At 39.6% G+C, this 15,574-nt stretch overlaps 1 protein-coding gene and 1 non-coding gene across 2 annotated transcripts in view; both read left to right on the forward strand.

The window, feature by feature from the left end:
• Nucleotides 1-7,715, forward strand: part of BRWD3 (bromodomain and WD repeat domain containing 3) — a 105,964-nt gene extending 98,249 nt beyond the window's left edge. The window contains exon 40 of the mRNA XM_006264396.4: nt 139-7,715. Within this exon, the coding sequence (XP_006264458.2) occupies nt 139-917 (779 nt within the window). The 3' untranslated portion in view covers nt 918-7,715. The remainder of the gene's footprint in view (nt 1-138) is intronic.
• Nucleotides 7,716-8,604: 889 nt separating this feature from the next.
• On the forward strand, nt 8,605-8,711 carry LOC132252356 (U6 spliceosomal RNA). Its single transcript, XR_009464250.1, has one exon. It is a non-coding gene; the product is annotated as a U6 spliceosomal RNA (small nuclear RNA).
• The last annotated feature ends 6,863 nt before the right edge of the window (nt 8,712-15,574 follow it).

Consider the following 15,574-nt stretch of genomic DNA (forward strand, 5'->3'; position numbering starts at 1 on the left):
ATAGGACAAAGATGCAGTTTAATTGAAAATATTTTTGAAGTTTGTAAAATATATATATATTCTTGATCCTTTCCCTTTCTGACTTGACACTGTTACTGTAGTGTTTAACAGTTCATCTGGTTATTTGTGCTGATTTAGATCTTTCATCTGATGGACCACTTACAAATGGTGATGGCAGAGAGCCTCGGGTAGGAGTCAAGAGAAAATTAATAAGTGCATCGGAAGAGGATGAGCATCTAGAGGAGGAGGAAGCAGACAAGAAGAGAGAATTGAAAGAAAAATCTGGTTTATCTTCATCAGGAAGTGGGGAGTCGGAATCCAGTTCAAGTTCTGAAAGTAGATGCGGCTCTGACTCTGACTCTGAATCAACATCTAGGACAGATCAGGATTATATTGATGGAGACCACGACTATAGCAAAGTTGTGCAAACTAAACCCAAAAGAAAAATGAAGAGGAAAATTGCCAATGGGAAAAGAAATTGGCAGGGCAGAGGAACAGGAAGGAGAGGCAGATGGGGCAGATGGGGTAGATGGAGCAGAGGGGGAAGAGGTGGGAGAGGAGGAAGAGGCTGTGGCAGAGGAAGAGGAGGAGGCAGGGGAGGACGAAGAGGCCGAGGAGGTAGAGGAGCCTCCCGAGGAGCTGCCAGAGCCAAACGTGCACGAATTGCCGATGATGAATTTGAAAATCTGTTTGGAGGACAGTTTGGTGAAAATTTGTTTGGAGGGCGATTCAGTAGACCACCCCGAATTAAAACAAGGAACGAGGGCAGGAGAACTGTATTATATAATGACGATTCTGACAATGACAGTTTTGCGCACACCGAGGATCCTCTGAACCTTGGTACTTCCAGGTCAGGTAGGGTGCGGAAAATGACAGAAAAAGCCAGGGTCAGCCATCTTATGGGATGGAATTATTGACAGATGAAAACTTTGGAACAATTTTAAAAGAACTTCAATGGCCTTCTACTGCAGGGATTTTATCAGAACATCTACCAAGCAAGTTGTGGGGGGACTCCACTCACTTATCACAGTGGTGCTTTTCCATTATGTCAGTATGCATTTGTTTTAAGACTTCAGATCGCCACACTTCATTGGTCAAAATAAGCCTTATTCATTAGGCCTTAAATTACAGAAATTGTTCCCCACACTACAACTCCATTACATTAAAGGAGCTTCCAGCTTCTCAATAACAGCATGGCATTTTGAATTATGATTATGAAATCTCTCCCTTGTTTTGTTTTTGTATTATAGATATAGCACCTTCTTACAGAGTTTTTATATGGTTTCTGCCATAAATCCTTATACACAGTAATAATTATAACTTTTGCACAATACACCAATCCTAAAGGCAGCTATAAAATGTTTACAGTTTCTATATTGTAAGAAGGATCTGGATTATTTTAAACTTCCCAGGCCAAACTTTCATGAATTGTGCTGAACTGAAGTATGCTTATACTACAGTTATAGGGGTCCTGATCTGGTCTTTATTGGTTCTTCATTCATGTAAAAAGTGAGAAAGGGTTGGTGCCTTGTAAATATGTAGCAAACCTTTGATGTGGTGTGTCCTCATGTGTGCATTAACTTTATTAAAAAGAGAATACTTGAGAAGTATCTAGACAAAAGGTGCCAAATGCAAAAGTTACTTGCATCTATTTTCTTTTTGTCCTCTCATATTTTTATAGCATTAATAGAGATTGTGCAGCTAAGGGGTAACTTCAGCATTTGAAAGGTTTCTCCTCTTCAAAGCATTACGTGATTTTTAATAGTAGCTCAGCTACCTCTATTCACAACTACTGGAAACCTTAAAGAAAATAGATGCTATTAGGCAGTACTTATTTGAAGAAGAGGTAAGAGGGAGTATAGCAGGGATGGAATTGCTTACTAATGTTGGAAGTAACCAGTTTTTCATGATACTGAAACAAACATTAATCATTTTCAAAGTTTTCACAACTCTCAGAAGCTTGGAGTAGTTGGTCATTTCATCTGTGAAGATAGCCCAACAGTCTCCCTCACAGTTTCTGCTACTGCTTATTCAATGCAAATTTGTGTTTCATTTCAGCCTGATCTTTGACAGTTTTAAGACGCATAAACTGAGCTATGGTGTGTCTGCTGGTTGCTCTTATTTTGTATCGTTAGTGATAAGTTTCCATTCTTATTGTTGAAGCGGATTCTTGTATCTCAAGCTTCCAGAAAATAATTCATGTTTGCACTGTATTCTTACCTTTCATTATACTGAAAAATAATAATTTAAAGATGGAGGTTGTTGTGGTAGAAATAATGTAGTATCACAATACAGTATGATGATATGAGGGACATTTTAAGTTTATATGATCACTTTATAGTCTGGCTCCTTAGAGTCTGGTAGAAAGATATGTGGGGCTTTCTATCTTCATTCTAAATTATACTTAACTGGCCTCTGACTTGAGCGGCATAGAGATATAGCCAATGAAGAGAGAGGAAACTGGAAAATGAAAATAAATTATGGGTTAGAATTTTGAAGTGAGGTTTCTTGACCCAATGACTCTAATTTGTTCTTCAGTGCACAGAGTCTGTCACTTGGTCAAGAATTCTGGGAGCGGGAAGATGAAGCCTATATACTCACACACCAATGAATTTTGTTTTAACCTTCTTTCTATACTGTAATATACATTATCTGGTTCATCTCTTTCCAATATTTCTAGTCGGTTGCAAGATAACTCCAAAAAAAATACTGAGGGGTCAGAACTCGGATGAGAGAGAATATTTTAAATAGTTCATGGCATTAATCTAACCTTATGGTACAGTTAAAAATTCCTCAAACTTTTTTTCTTAATTAATTACTGTTCTGTATAAACCAAAACCTATTTCTGGTCATGATTTCAAATTCTCCAGTTTAACAAAGAAATGGATACCTAAGCTCTCCAAGCTCTGTAATGGGCTTTGGAGTGCAAATGTCTGTCCAGTCTGCTCGTGTATTTAGAAGAAAGCTTCTTTTCTAGAGCTATTGCTCTTCCTACCTATGGTGACCACGAAACAAATGGATACATCAGTTCATAAAAATGATCATACACCTTTTACATTAGTTCTGTTCAACTAATATAAATGCTATGATTCCTATTCTAAAGCCTGAAATCTTGAAATGCAGAAGAAATGCTGTTTATACATTTCTGCCTGGCTGAAGCTCCACTTATTAATTTATTGGGGGAGGGGGAGAGTTAAAATAATGGATTCCTGAGAAAACATGCTTTTCTAAGTAAATGTATTTTAGCAGCAATTAGATTAAAGTTAAATATGTTCTTAAATGTATCTTTTCTATGTAATGAAGTACTGTGAAGATACCAGTAAAGCAGCACTTTGCTGTGGTGTAAGTATTACTCTCCATTTGTGTTACATGATTAAGAGCTAGACAGCAGGGTGTGCTAGAACAACAGAACTATTGCTTATTGTACAGAATCTGCTGGGGTTTTTTGTGCATGCAAAACCTTTTTATAAGCATGAAAGAATTACTTGTTTTTAAAAATGTTATTTTACTTGGTTTTGTATCTGCGTTCTTTTTCCACCTTAGACATTGATTTCTCATATAGCCTCATTCTGTGGATGCATTATAATTTTGTCATAAGTTGAACGCTTTATCTCAACTGTTGATGTTCAATTAGAAGCTGCTTGAAGCTGCATAAAACTTGATTACAGCCTGCGAGGTGCAGCAGAAGCAGTGATACAAGAAAATCCTTGCACCAGTGGTTGCAAAATAGATTCTTCAGATCCTGATCCCAAACCTCTGTGCCCAGGTTGTGCCTCATGAAGTCATCAGGGTTCCAGGTTGGCACAGAGCTCTGCCTGAATAAAGTTTACTGCAGGACAAGAATCAGAGACTTTATTCCAGCTTGTTTTAACAAATATCTTTTATTTGAGCCTGCTCTTTATCGCATGTCTCTGAAGGTATTTTGATTATATATTTAAGACTCCACAGTTAATGAGATCACTGATCAAACTATAGATCCTCTGTCTAGATGGAATAATTTTCAACTAGGAGTGCTTCAAAGCTTTCTCCATATGTGACAATGAGCGTGTGCAGAAATTTTAAATAGTGCCAGTGGCCTGAGGGCATCCTGTTCCCAACATTAGGAAACCTGTCTGCAGTAGAACCACCAGTTTGCAATCATCTGTTAAGTCCCATCACACCCTTCCTCTTTCACAACGAGGGGTGGGGGGGGACACTGAAAACTCGCACTGTCTCTTGAATTCTTAAGTTTGTTTTGGCCTCATCTCTCCTTCTGGTCCAGTGATGAATCTGTCACTAGCTCATCAGTTCAGCCCAGATTTTTCCTCTTGTGTTGTGTACATCTGTTCTATCCCCTTCTGTCGTGTGTGTCTGTTTCATTCAACTTCTTTTCTTTTTCTGTCCCTTCGTTGTCGTCCCGTCCCATCGTCCCGTCTCCCCCCCCGCCAGGATCTTGCCTGACTTGCTGTTCTTACACATCAGTCTCCCCTCATTGTGTCAACGAGGAACAGCTGAAAGACTCATGGTATCCTGATTCATTTCATTCCATTGTTCTGCCTGGACCATTAGGAAAGCAATGGGTTCTTTCTCAGCCTTTTGTTTCCCTGAAATAAATCTCCCATAAAATCAAATCAGACATTCTTATTTGCCACATTTTTCTCTGAACTGCCCAAACATGAATTGATTTTAAAATGGTACAGCTCCTGTGCTTCCTTTTCAGTGTCTGAGCTGATGAGATTAACATACAATTTTACTTGTATTTTGGAGTATCAGTTACCACTTAGCATCGTGGGCTATAACCAGCATCACACACATAGGCTTAAGTTATCTCCTTGTTCAGTTTGAGCTTTTTCAATATGAAATAACATCCTTTCTGGAACAAAAGCATTCAGATGTGTTGAACATACCTGAATAACATTACTGGACCATCAATTTAAAAGGTGTTTTCTCCATTGTTTGCAGTGTGTGTGTGTGTGTGTGTGTGTGTGTGTGTGTGCGCGTGCATGTATTTTTTGTATACATATATATATGTGTATACATGTATATATGCTTTAAAAAGGGAGAACTTGGATTTTCACAAGAACTTTCTGTTCTAAACAATTCACACTCCTCTACTCAGGATCTCGCTGCATCCATCAGTGACAGTATACTGTTTAAATGTCTAGGTCATTTACATCAGTATGAAGAGGATTCATGGCTTTTTATTACCTGATGCCATATTTGCAGAGTGAGAGATGTACTAAAGATTCCCAGTGAAGTATTCATCTTCTGTCCCAATGTCACATCTTTCCTAGCATCATCCTTGTCACCACCTGTACTCTTAATAAAACCACTTCAAAATGCAGCAGTATCCTGGATGACTGTCTCTACTCAATAGATCTTCAGCCTTCAGGGCCAAATCTCATAAAGATTTAGGTAAAACTGAAGCCAGTGGGACCTCTTGTGAGTTAAATGATACTAGTCTCTGTAGACATGAGCCCTGAAATAGCAACGGTCTTGCAAGGAAAAGGTGAATTGTATTAAAAGAATTGTGTGAGGAAACTAGCTCATCCCTTGGGGTATTTATATCTGGCTCAAATCTGCAGTAAGTTCCTCACTTTAAAACTTTCTCACTTCACATATTGAAAAGCAAACAAAATTGAAAAGAACATTGAAAATTATCTTAAAATCTGAAAAGCAAGCCATTTAGGAACATTTATTTGTAAGGATTACCATATGTGTAATACATTAAGTACGAGTTTTAAAAAGGAAACCCACTTTCTGTGTCTGCTTTTCAGTTGCTTAATTTTTTCCCCTCTTGCATACTTTAGCAATTATTCTCCTTTAGAGTTAACGAATTAGACCTAACTGCTTCTGCTGCACATGTATATGAAGACTGTAGAGTTTATACGGTACTGAAAAGAACTGACATAGTGAGATATGGTAAATAAAATATTCAAGTAATTGAAACTTAAAGAAAAGCCAACTAAAATGTATGACATTTGACAAATGTGTCTTGGAGCTTAGCTACTGACCACTAAACATGAGAAATCTTGGTAAACACTTGAAAATGCAGCTCCTAGGTGCCTGTAGAATGCTTCTGACATTCCAAATCTTGCAGAATTAAAACAAGGAAATACATTTAAATAGCCAAGTTCTGAGGCTAATTCAAGAATAATAATTTATCCTTAACCTGTGCAGGGGGTGACAGATAGGGAAAACAAAATATTTGTAGGTTAAAGATGTGTCTACCTTAACTTGGAGTGTCCTGTTATCATTGGTCTGTATCTCAAATTTAATGGTTTTTAAATGTATTTTTGTGCGTTCTACATTTCTTGATTTTTTTTTTTTAATTGTCATGGAAATTTTCTATAAAATGCAAATCACTTACCTGATATACTGAATGAGCAGTTAACAATCTAAGGATAAATCTGTATTTAGTATTATAGGGAGCTGTTGTGTTCTTACAAGTCTGTATTATAGAAAATTACTGCGCATGTGCGATAGATAATTTTCAAATATTAGTATATCGGATGTTTACACATTTTTTAAAAAACTCCTTTATGTACAGTCAGTAACAGCCTGCAAAATCTAGTCTAAAGCAAGTGTTTTTTTAGTAATAGAAACGCAAAGACCCGTTGGAATCTTGTACATGTTTAATATGTCATGTTTCAACCCACAGCAAACATATACAACTGTGCTATGAATCCCTGAAAAATTAGATTTCCAGTGGAATTGCTGTCACAGCCTTAACTATAGTATTATAAAAATGGTGCTTAAATACATTTATGTGCATGGATGTGGGTACCTCATATCTGATAAGAATTTAAGTGAGAATTTGAAGTGAAACTAAGCATTTTGGGTGCTGAAATTGCAAATACATTAATGCTCCTGTTAAGATTATACAACCATATTTGTGAATTTATCATAAAATATGTAAACTTACAGACAAATAGTAACAATTTCCTAGTTTGTTTTTTTTAAACTGGAAAATAATGCGTACTTTCTTGGTTCCTGTGTGCATTAAACATTTGCAAACAAAAGGTAGGGCAAGATGAGATTGCCTGGAATGTTTTAAAGAATGAGAGAGCCTGATTGTTTGAATGCAAGGAAAGTTGATGTTTTTGTGTTGGTATGGTGTGGCCATTCATTGTGGTTTTCCAGTTTTCTTTGAGAGACAAAAAAAAAAGCTTCTGTTTTTAAAAATACTTCCTCAGTGAGTGGTGGTCATCCAATGTATTCATGTATCTAAGGTTGGGGGAGGGGGAGGGTTCTTATTTGTATTTTCACTAGGAATATATAATCTAAGCTATTCATTTCTTTATGTCAAAATCATTACAGCAGACTTTCATTTAGAAATATCAGTTTTTACAGTTGATGAGCTTGGAACAACAAAACTAGTGCTATCTAGGCTCTCTTTTTCTGTGTTCTTGTCAGTTTCAAATAGTCCAAAAATGCACAAAACTGATTTGAACGGATACGTCTAGTTTCTGTATTGATTTTTCAGGTGATATTTATGCCCATATCTTCACATCTGCTATCTCAGGTCCCTTTAAATTAATACTTCAGGGATTTTTAATGCCACTTGATGGCAGACCAAATGTAATATTTATATGCAATGAGCTGTTAGTTTTTTGTATTGTAAAAATGTAAATTTGTAAAGATTTTTTTCTAGAGTTTTTTTGAAGTCACTTATGTAATTTAGGATGTTTCATTTTCCAGCTGTGGGATTGTCTTAATAAAAGAGATAAACTCTTTCTTTGATTTTTGCATTACTTATTAAACAGTTTAGACATTGCAAAGACAAAAAAGCTAATTATGAGCTTTAAGCAAGCATACAAAAAAATCATCTTTTGATTTAACTCTGGATAATCCACATTGAAGGTACAGAAGACTTTCTTTCTTTTTAGCAATCTGCTCTAGAAATTGTTGGAAAACCAGTTTATTGGTCAATAAAAAGAAAGCTGCCTCATTCCCCATTGTAAGATCTCCAGGCCATAGAGGGAAACCAGTGTAAGGGACAGGAGAATCCACCTGTTTTCATTTAATTTACTAGTTAGTGCTGGTAGAGCAGGTTACTTGAGTGACAAGGAATAGAGTGCCAGGGAGTTCTGAACACCCTAAACAGGACTTTTTGCCCCTAGCTTCATGGCACTCCTGCAGATATTTCCCACTGTGATGGACCTTGCTCTAAGTTGTGTGTAGATCATTATTATCTTAACCAGTCATTCTTCAGTGTTTGAGAATGGAGACCAATGTTGAGGAACTGGTCCCAGCAGTACACTTGCAGACTGGTTGTCAGGTCAGCAGAAGAGGAGGCACCCTCATCCATGCTTTCCCATCCTAGCCACACCATTAGGGGCACTTCTGCTCACAGGAAAACACAATAATCTATCCTTTTATTGAAAAGATAATTTTTAAAGGGTTCATCTTGGGGTGAAATCTGTATGAGGCTAACTGGAATAGTTGGGTGATGTTGTGAGGGAAGATGAGGAAGGTTTCTTCCAGATCTTCAAAACGAGAGTTGGATATGGATCTGCATTACAGACCTTCCCCTCCTTCCCCTCTTGTGAGAGTTACTTAAGCCTTGAGAGTAGGTATAGTCTGTGTACCTTTTCACAAGGGGCCAAATATCCTAGGTGGCCCATGCTCGCTTCGGCAGCACATATACTAAAATTGGAACGATACAGAGAAGATTAGCATGGCCCCTGCGCAAGGATGACACGCAAATTCGTGAAGCGTTCCATGAAGCTGTAGGATAATTAAGATGCCCCAAGGAACAATGTAGCTAACATAACAGCCAGGAATGGAAAGAGGTGACTAGCTGTGTTAATCTGAAATCAGGCAGAAGGTAGGGTAGACTAATTACATCAGAGATGCATAAGCTTTTGTAAGCAGCAGCTTACTTTATCAAATGCTTACAAAATGACTGCAGTAAGTAGAGCTAAATAGGAAGCTGTGATTAGAATACAAAGGGTAGTAGGGAAGGGAGCTTATCTACAGCTTCCCAACTTCAAATGCCATCTTTCCAGCAACAGACTACCTAACTTCTATTCTTACCGAGGCGCCAAGCCTTGCTCCAGAGCCAGATGTCAGCTGTGCCCCTCATCAACACAGACCACATAATCGCTGGACAAAATATGCATTATAACATCCAAGGTTAATTCACCTGTTTTACCTACATCATATATGCTGTCACCTGCTTACAGTGCCCCTCTGCTGCCTACATTGGACAGACCCCAATGTAAAAGAATGAATGAACATTGATCTGACATCAATTCCAGAAAGACATGCCTGTGGCAGAACACTTTATCCTTTCTGAACATTTTATTGGTGGTCTCAGAATAGCTGTTCTTAGCTAACAGAATGACAACAACAAAAAAGCAATAGAAAACTGCAGAACAAAGAAGTTACAGACTTGATTGTGTCAAGTATGGTCTTAAACCAGTTGTTCTTAACCTTTATTTAGGCTCAAGGCATCCATCACTAGACAACATACAGTTAGTTAGACTTAGGGTATCTTTTGGAACATGTCATCTTGTACTTTTCACTTCTTTTTTTACTACAGAAAAATAATATCGTGCATCAGCAGATGCATGACGAATAGGTCCAGGGAGGTGATACTTCCCCTCTATAGGGCGCTGGTCAGACCGCAGTTGGAGTACTGCGTGCAATTCTGGGCGCCACACTTCAAGAAGGATGTGGATGACCTGGAGAGGGTCCAGAGAAGGGCCACTCGTATGGTCAAGGGCCTGCAGACCAAGCCCTACGAGGAGAGACTAGAGAAACTGGACCTTTTCAGCCTCCGCAAGAGAAGGTTGAGAGGCAACCTTGTGGCTGCCTTTAAGTTCATCACGGGGGCACAGAAGGGAATTGGTGAGTATTTATTCACCAAGGCGCCCCCGGGGGTTACAAGAAACAATGGCCACAAGCTAGCAGAGAGCAGATTTAGATTGGACGTTAGGAAGAACTTCTTCACAGTTCGAGTGGCCAGGGTCTGGAACGGGCTCCCAAGGGAGGTGGTGCTCTCCCCTACCCTAGGGGTCTTCAAGAGGAGGTTAGATGAGTATCTAGCTGGGGTCATCTAGACCCAGCACTCTTTCCTGCTTATGCAGGGGGTCAGACTCAATGATCTATTGAGGTCCCTTCTGACCCTAACATCTATGAATCTATGAATAGAGCAATTTTCTGTTGGATAGGACTCAGAAAACCTACAACAGATCAGAATTTTTTTTAACACTGGATTCCTATTTGAAACCTGCGTATCAGGAGTTGAATGATGAGGGTGAAATCTACATTAAGGAAAATTTAATTAGACACCATAAGAATCTTGCATGTGGTTTCTGATTTTTACTAAATGGCTCAAAACTCAAGACAATCGATCCAAAATTATGGCACATTGCAGCTTTCCCCCAATAACTATGATTAGGGGTAGAGCAGAGATCTTCCTGAATTCTTTAGACTCTTAATTGTAACTCTGGGCAAAGCTCCTATTCACCTTCTATGAATTCCCATAATATACTCAGACCTTTCAGCTGTTTTGTAGTTCATGAACGTGGGTGCTCATGCTGCGGTCCTCTTGCATTATTAGTGAGTTTGGTAAAATTTCAAAACTGGATTTTAAAAACAGGCCTGCAGTAGTTCCCTCACCCCTGCCCCTCTGTGCCTGAAGACAGACAGTTGCACAAGCACCCATAACCCGAGTTTTGCCTGTCAGCAGCCAGAGGTGTGGGGCCCCAGAACCCAGAAGCCCCTGTACCTATCTCCTTAACAGCTGGCAGGCTTCATGGCCTTAGCAGGGGCTAGCAGGCCTGCAGCTTTCACCCTGCTGTGCCTTAACACACACAGTGTCACCCATGTCACGAGTTTTGCTTGTCCACAGCTTGAGGTACAGTTTCCCCCAAACCCATGCACCTATCTCCTTGAAACTTCACAGGTTTTGTGGCCTCAGCAGGGGCTACCATCCCTGCAGTTTTCACCCCCCTCTGCCTTAACACACACACTGTCACCTACATCGTGAGTTTTGCTTGTCAGCAGTTTGAGGTGCAGTTTCCCAGAAACCCCTGCACCTATCTCCTTGAAACTTGGCAGACTTTGTGGCCTCAGCAAGAGCTATCATCCCTACACTTTTCATCCCACTGTGGCTTAACACACACACGTGACATGAGTTTTGCTTTCAGGACTTTATGGTGCAGTTTCCCAACAACTCCTTCACCTATCACTTGGCACACATCATGTTCTCAGCAGAGGCTACCGTCTCTGCAAGTTTCATCTGAATCAGCCAAAAGACAACAACTTTATAGATATTTCATTGATTCCCAATTATACTTGATGGCCAAATCTCTGAATCACTGAATCTTTTCCAAATCAATTCAGAAAGCCTAAAGCTTCCAGCGATTCAATTCAGATTCATAGATTTGGCCACTGAATCATCCGAGTCATCTCCAAATCCAAATCATGATCTGAAGCTTTGCACAGCCCTACTAATTTTGCCTCCGTGCTACAAATATTCAGTGCAGAGAATCCTTTCGCACATGGCACATGTGTTTTGTGGTGCCTCATAAGCCTCTGAGACACCGCAAAGCACACGTCTGGATGTGCCCCTAGAGTTATATTCAGGCCCTAGGGAGGTAGGGCAATCCCTGCTAAGAGTAAGCTGTGTGGACCTCAGGGCTCCCACCTGGGGTTGGGGCCAGGAGGGCTCTTGGAGGTAGGGCCAGATTTGTGGACATGGGAGGTTTCTTCTTGCTCCAGGGGTGATTTGGAAGCTACAGATCTCCGGGCTTGTCTTGGCAAGGGGTTTGGAGCTTTCCAAGACATGTCGTGCAGTCAGGCTGCTCAAGGTCTCCAGGATGGGGATGTTGGAACAGCCCAAGGTAGGGTGAAGGTTAGAGAATGGGAAAGGCTTAGAGCTGTCTTCTGGCTTGGTGTTGGTGGGACTCCTGGTGTGATTGGGTTCCTCAGTGGTTTCCCAAGTCAAGAAAGGGGAGAGAAGAGAAAAAAGAAAGTATTAAAGTAGTGTAAGTATGAAGGAAAAGAAATGCAAGTTCAAAATGACAGATAAAATGGAACTGAAAAGTGAAAGTGAACTGCAAAAATCTCAGGATAAGGGAAAAAAAAGGAGAGAATCTTGAGAACGAAGAGCAGGCTTTTTTATTTTTGTCTTTTTTTTAAAGGAAAATCTAAAGAGGAAAAGAGGTTAAAAAGGAGATTTGAGGAGAGGTGAGGTATTTGTTTTTGTAGCTTATTTCTTGTGTTGCTGTATGTACTCAAATCAAAGACGAGGGTTTCTTTTCCCAATCACCAAGAAAAGGGAGGGAAGGAGGGCGAGAGGGGGAGGAACACTCACTTTAGATTTCAGTACTGACCTGGGGCAGGGGGTGGTTCAGCTCTGACTTCAGCCCCAAACCCAGAACAAAAGGGTGAGCTGAGCTGCTGCCAGGCCTGAGCTGGAGTGGGTTGTGTGGTTAGGGAAGGAGCTTGGTAGCAGGCAGGAAAGCAAGGGGCAGTGGTCTATCCCATCACGCCCATTGCTGCTTTCTCCGCCATAGCAGGGGAAGGGAGTGAATTAAAAGAAACCCCCTCCAAAAATTAGATTCTGTACATAGAAAATTGTAAGATTATTTTTCACCTTTACAATCTAATTATTGGTGGATCATCTTAAATTCAAAGTTGCCTTGGATCTGGGTAAATGTGGTAGCAGTTATAACTTGCAAACAAAGGTGTCCTTTTCTACATTTGTTTTCTAGAGATTTTTTTTCACATGACTGCCCTGTGCTGGGTTTCTCCCTGATGAAGACTGAATTGTTATTTGAACTCTGTAGTGTTTTCATGCTGTCCAGAGAATCATCAGAATTTCTTGCTGTGTACCTGTGGGATTTGGGAGCTTTAAACCTTTAAAGCCATGGCTAACTTCCATGTTTTTCCCCAGCATTTTAGCACAATAACGCCTGCTGTAGAATGCAAATGCATCTGATTGCTGCCTATACTTCAAAGAAATTATAACAATACCTGCCAGGTCACTATGTAATAGTCTTTTTTGCTGCTATAAAGAGTTAGAAGCAGATCACATGTGCAACTCAAAGCAGCATTCTGAAGTTGTTATACGTGTTTGATTATATGCCTATAAAAGTTGAGATGGATGGCAAAACTCTCCTCTTCTGGAGAGAAAAATTAGAAGATGTAAAGAATTAATGCAAAAAGTTTGCATCAAAGGCAAATATGACTAGCAGCTTATCTGAAATTGTTGCAGCAGCATGCTTCACCACTGTCATATTGTGAGAGACTGGCAAGGAGGCTGAATCATAAAGACGTCAGTGCTGTGTCTGGCTACTTTGTAGCAGAATTGGATGTAGCTAATGCCACTTCAGGAACTTGGCTGCAAGAATAGATGTATGATTATGCCACAGATAACTACTTTTCTCCCTTGAATCTCTGCTTGCCCATTAAAAAATCTTCTATGTTTAAACATTTTTTTCCTCAAGGAAAATACTCATAACAACAGCCATAAATCAAACAATTCTGTAGACTCTTGATTGGCTGGCCGTATAAGCATTGTAACAAAGGGTGGGTAATTTCTGGCAAATCATTTATTTGGCAGAATTTGTACTTTGGGGGTGACTGAAATAGTCTCAAATCTGACCTGAATTTGCCATGTAGCTCATTGAAACAAAAAAAATCACAATTTTTCAGGAATATCAAATAATTCTTCTCAGCATTTTTGAAGCACTTTGGCTTTGAGCACCTGTCATGAAAGTAAAGGAAATGGTCACAAACTGAGTGGAATTTAATTGCCCAGTGGTTTGAATCCTCACCCAGGATGTGGAAGACCTGTTTTCAAATGCCTTTTCTGCCTGAGGTGACTTTTAACCCAGATGATCCCCAAGATTGCCTTAACCCAGCTGAGAGACCTTGGTTCAAATACGTGCTCTATATCATGTAAAGAATAGCTTTAGCCAATGGTCTTCCATACTCTAAGTGGGCGTCCTAACCAGTGGGCTGTAGGGTATTGCAAAGTCCATGTCCCTCGGTCTCTATTATTAACACTGTTCTATTTGGTATAAAATACTTCAATATTCATCAGAGCAGGAACTGGACTCCTACCTTCCCAGATGAGAACCTGAACCAAATCAGGCTAGACAGTCATTCTCGCTGTCATGTTGGAGTTCATCCATTTTGGTTAATGGCCAGACAAAACAAACCTTCAGAACTTGGTGATTAAATCTTCATGCATGGCATGGAGTATGTCCTGATTGGATACTCCTCTCCCCACCAACACAGCAGTTATGAAAGAAAATCCCCTCTCATATCAAAAATGTGGTGCATCTCAGTTTCTGAACTTTAAAGTCCTCGGCACACAAGTGGCCTTGCTGGGGTTGCCAGCATCAAAGCCTATGCCATAGAAAAGCTAAGATGCTGGCTCACAGACATTAATATAGAAACCGAATTCTCACGAAAGAAGCTAGAAATGCAAGCATCACAAATGGCCTGTTCAAAAAAAAATGAATGACAGACAAATCAATAATATAATCAGTCAACCTTTTAAGAGTTCAATATATTGATAAATATTTTAAAAATAACTTATACTTATTTCTGTGAGAACTGAAGGTTTTTCTGCTGCTATTAAGCTGTTTTTCTTCACTCTCACCTCAGATAGTATAACACAGAAAATATAGCAATTAATAATGCTGGAAATTAGGAAAAAGGACTCAGCTGCTAGTTTAGAAAAGGCTGATCTGCACTAGTATCAGAAACATGATACAGTTATTCAATATGTTCCTATCTGCTTCTAGATTGATGCAGCACCTAGTGCAAAGTTAAATTACAACTAACCAATTATAATAGGTTGAATTGGTCACTGATTAGTGTGACTTGACATTTGCAATATGCACAATGTCACATCTGAAACTTGTTCTCTCTGTTGTTTTACTCTGCAGGTTAAAAGCAGAAAGGAATGTAGATGATTAGGTGAAAAGTTCAGCCATGAGATTTTTTTTGAGGGAAGCTGATTAATGGTCTTGAGCTTTTCATCATGTTTCTCTCTCTTTTCTCGCCCTTCAGGACCGAGTGTGTCATGCATTTGGTAGAACCTGGATTCTTTCAGAGGAGGAGGGAGGGAACCCTTAGAAATTCTGATCTCTTCCTAGTTGACAGTGCATGGTTTTATTAAGTTTTCAACTTAAAGGAAGTCAAGAAACTTGGTGCTCCCATTCTTTCTTCAATTGCCTTATGGGTAAAGGGAGAAACTCTTGAAAATGCTCATATTTTGCAGTGGAATAAAATATGGCTCTTTCAAGTAGTTTTCTTTCTGAAAAATGAGAGAGACATGTAACCCAGAGGATGTCAAATGGTCCCTATCTAAGACAAGGTTGATGGGGCACAATTTTAGTTCTCATGCTGCTAAATCACCAATATACACTAGACTGTAAGCTCTTCAGGTTGTCAGTGAAACCAGGTCTATGCTACTAGGCTTTGCCAGCATAGGTGGGTTGCTAGATAAGAAAAACATCACAACCCCAAGTGATAATTGCTCTGCCAATAAAACCCCATGATGTGGGTGCAGCTATGCTGACTGGCATGGTTTTTCTAGCTTAAAGTATGTTGTTTGAGAAAAAGA

Source organism: Alligator mississippiensis, chromosome 8, assembly GCF_030867095.1.
Source record: "Alligator mississippiensis isolate rAllMis1 chromosome 8, rAllMis1, whole genome shotgun sequence".
In the NCBI taxonomy this organism is placed as follows: Eukaryota; Metazoa; Chordata; order Crocodylia; family Alligatoridae; genus Alligator; species Alligator mississippiensis.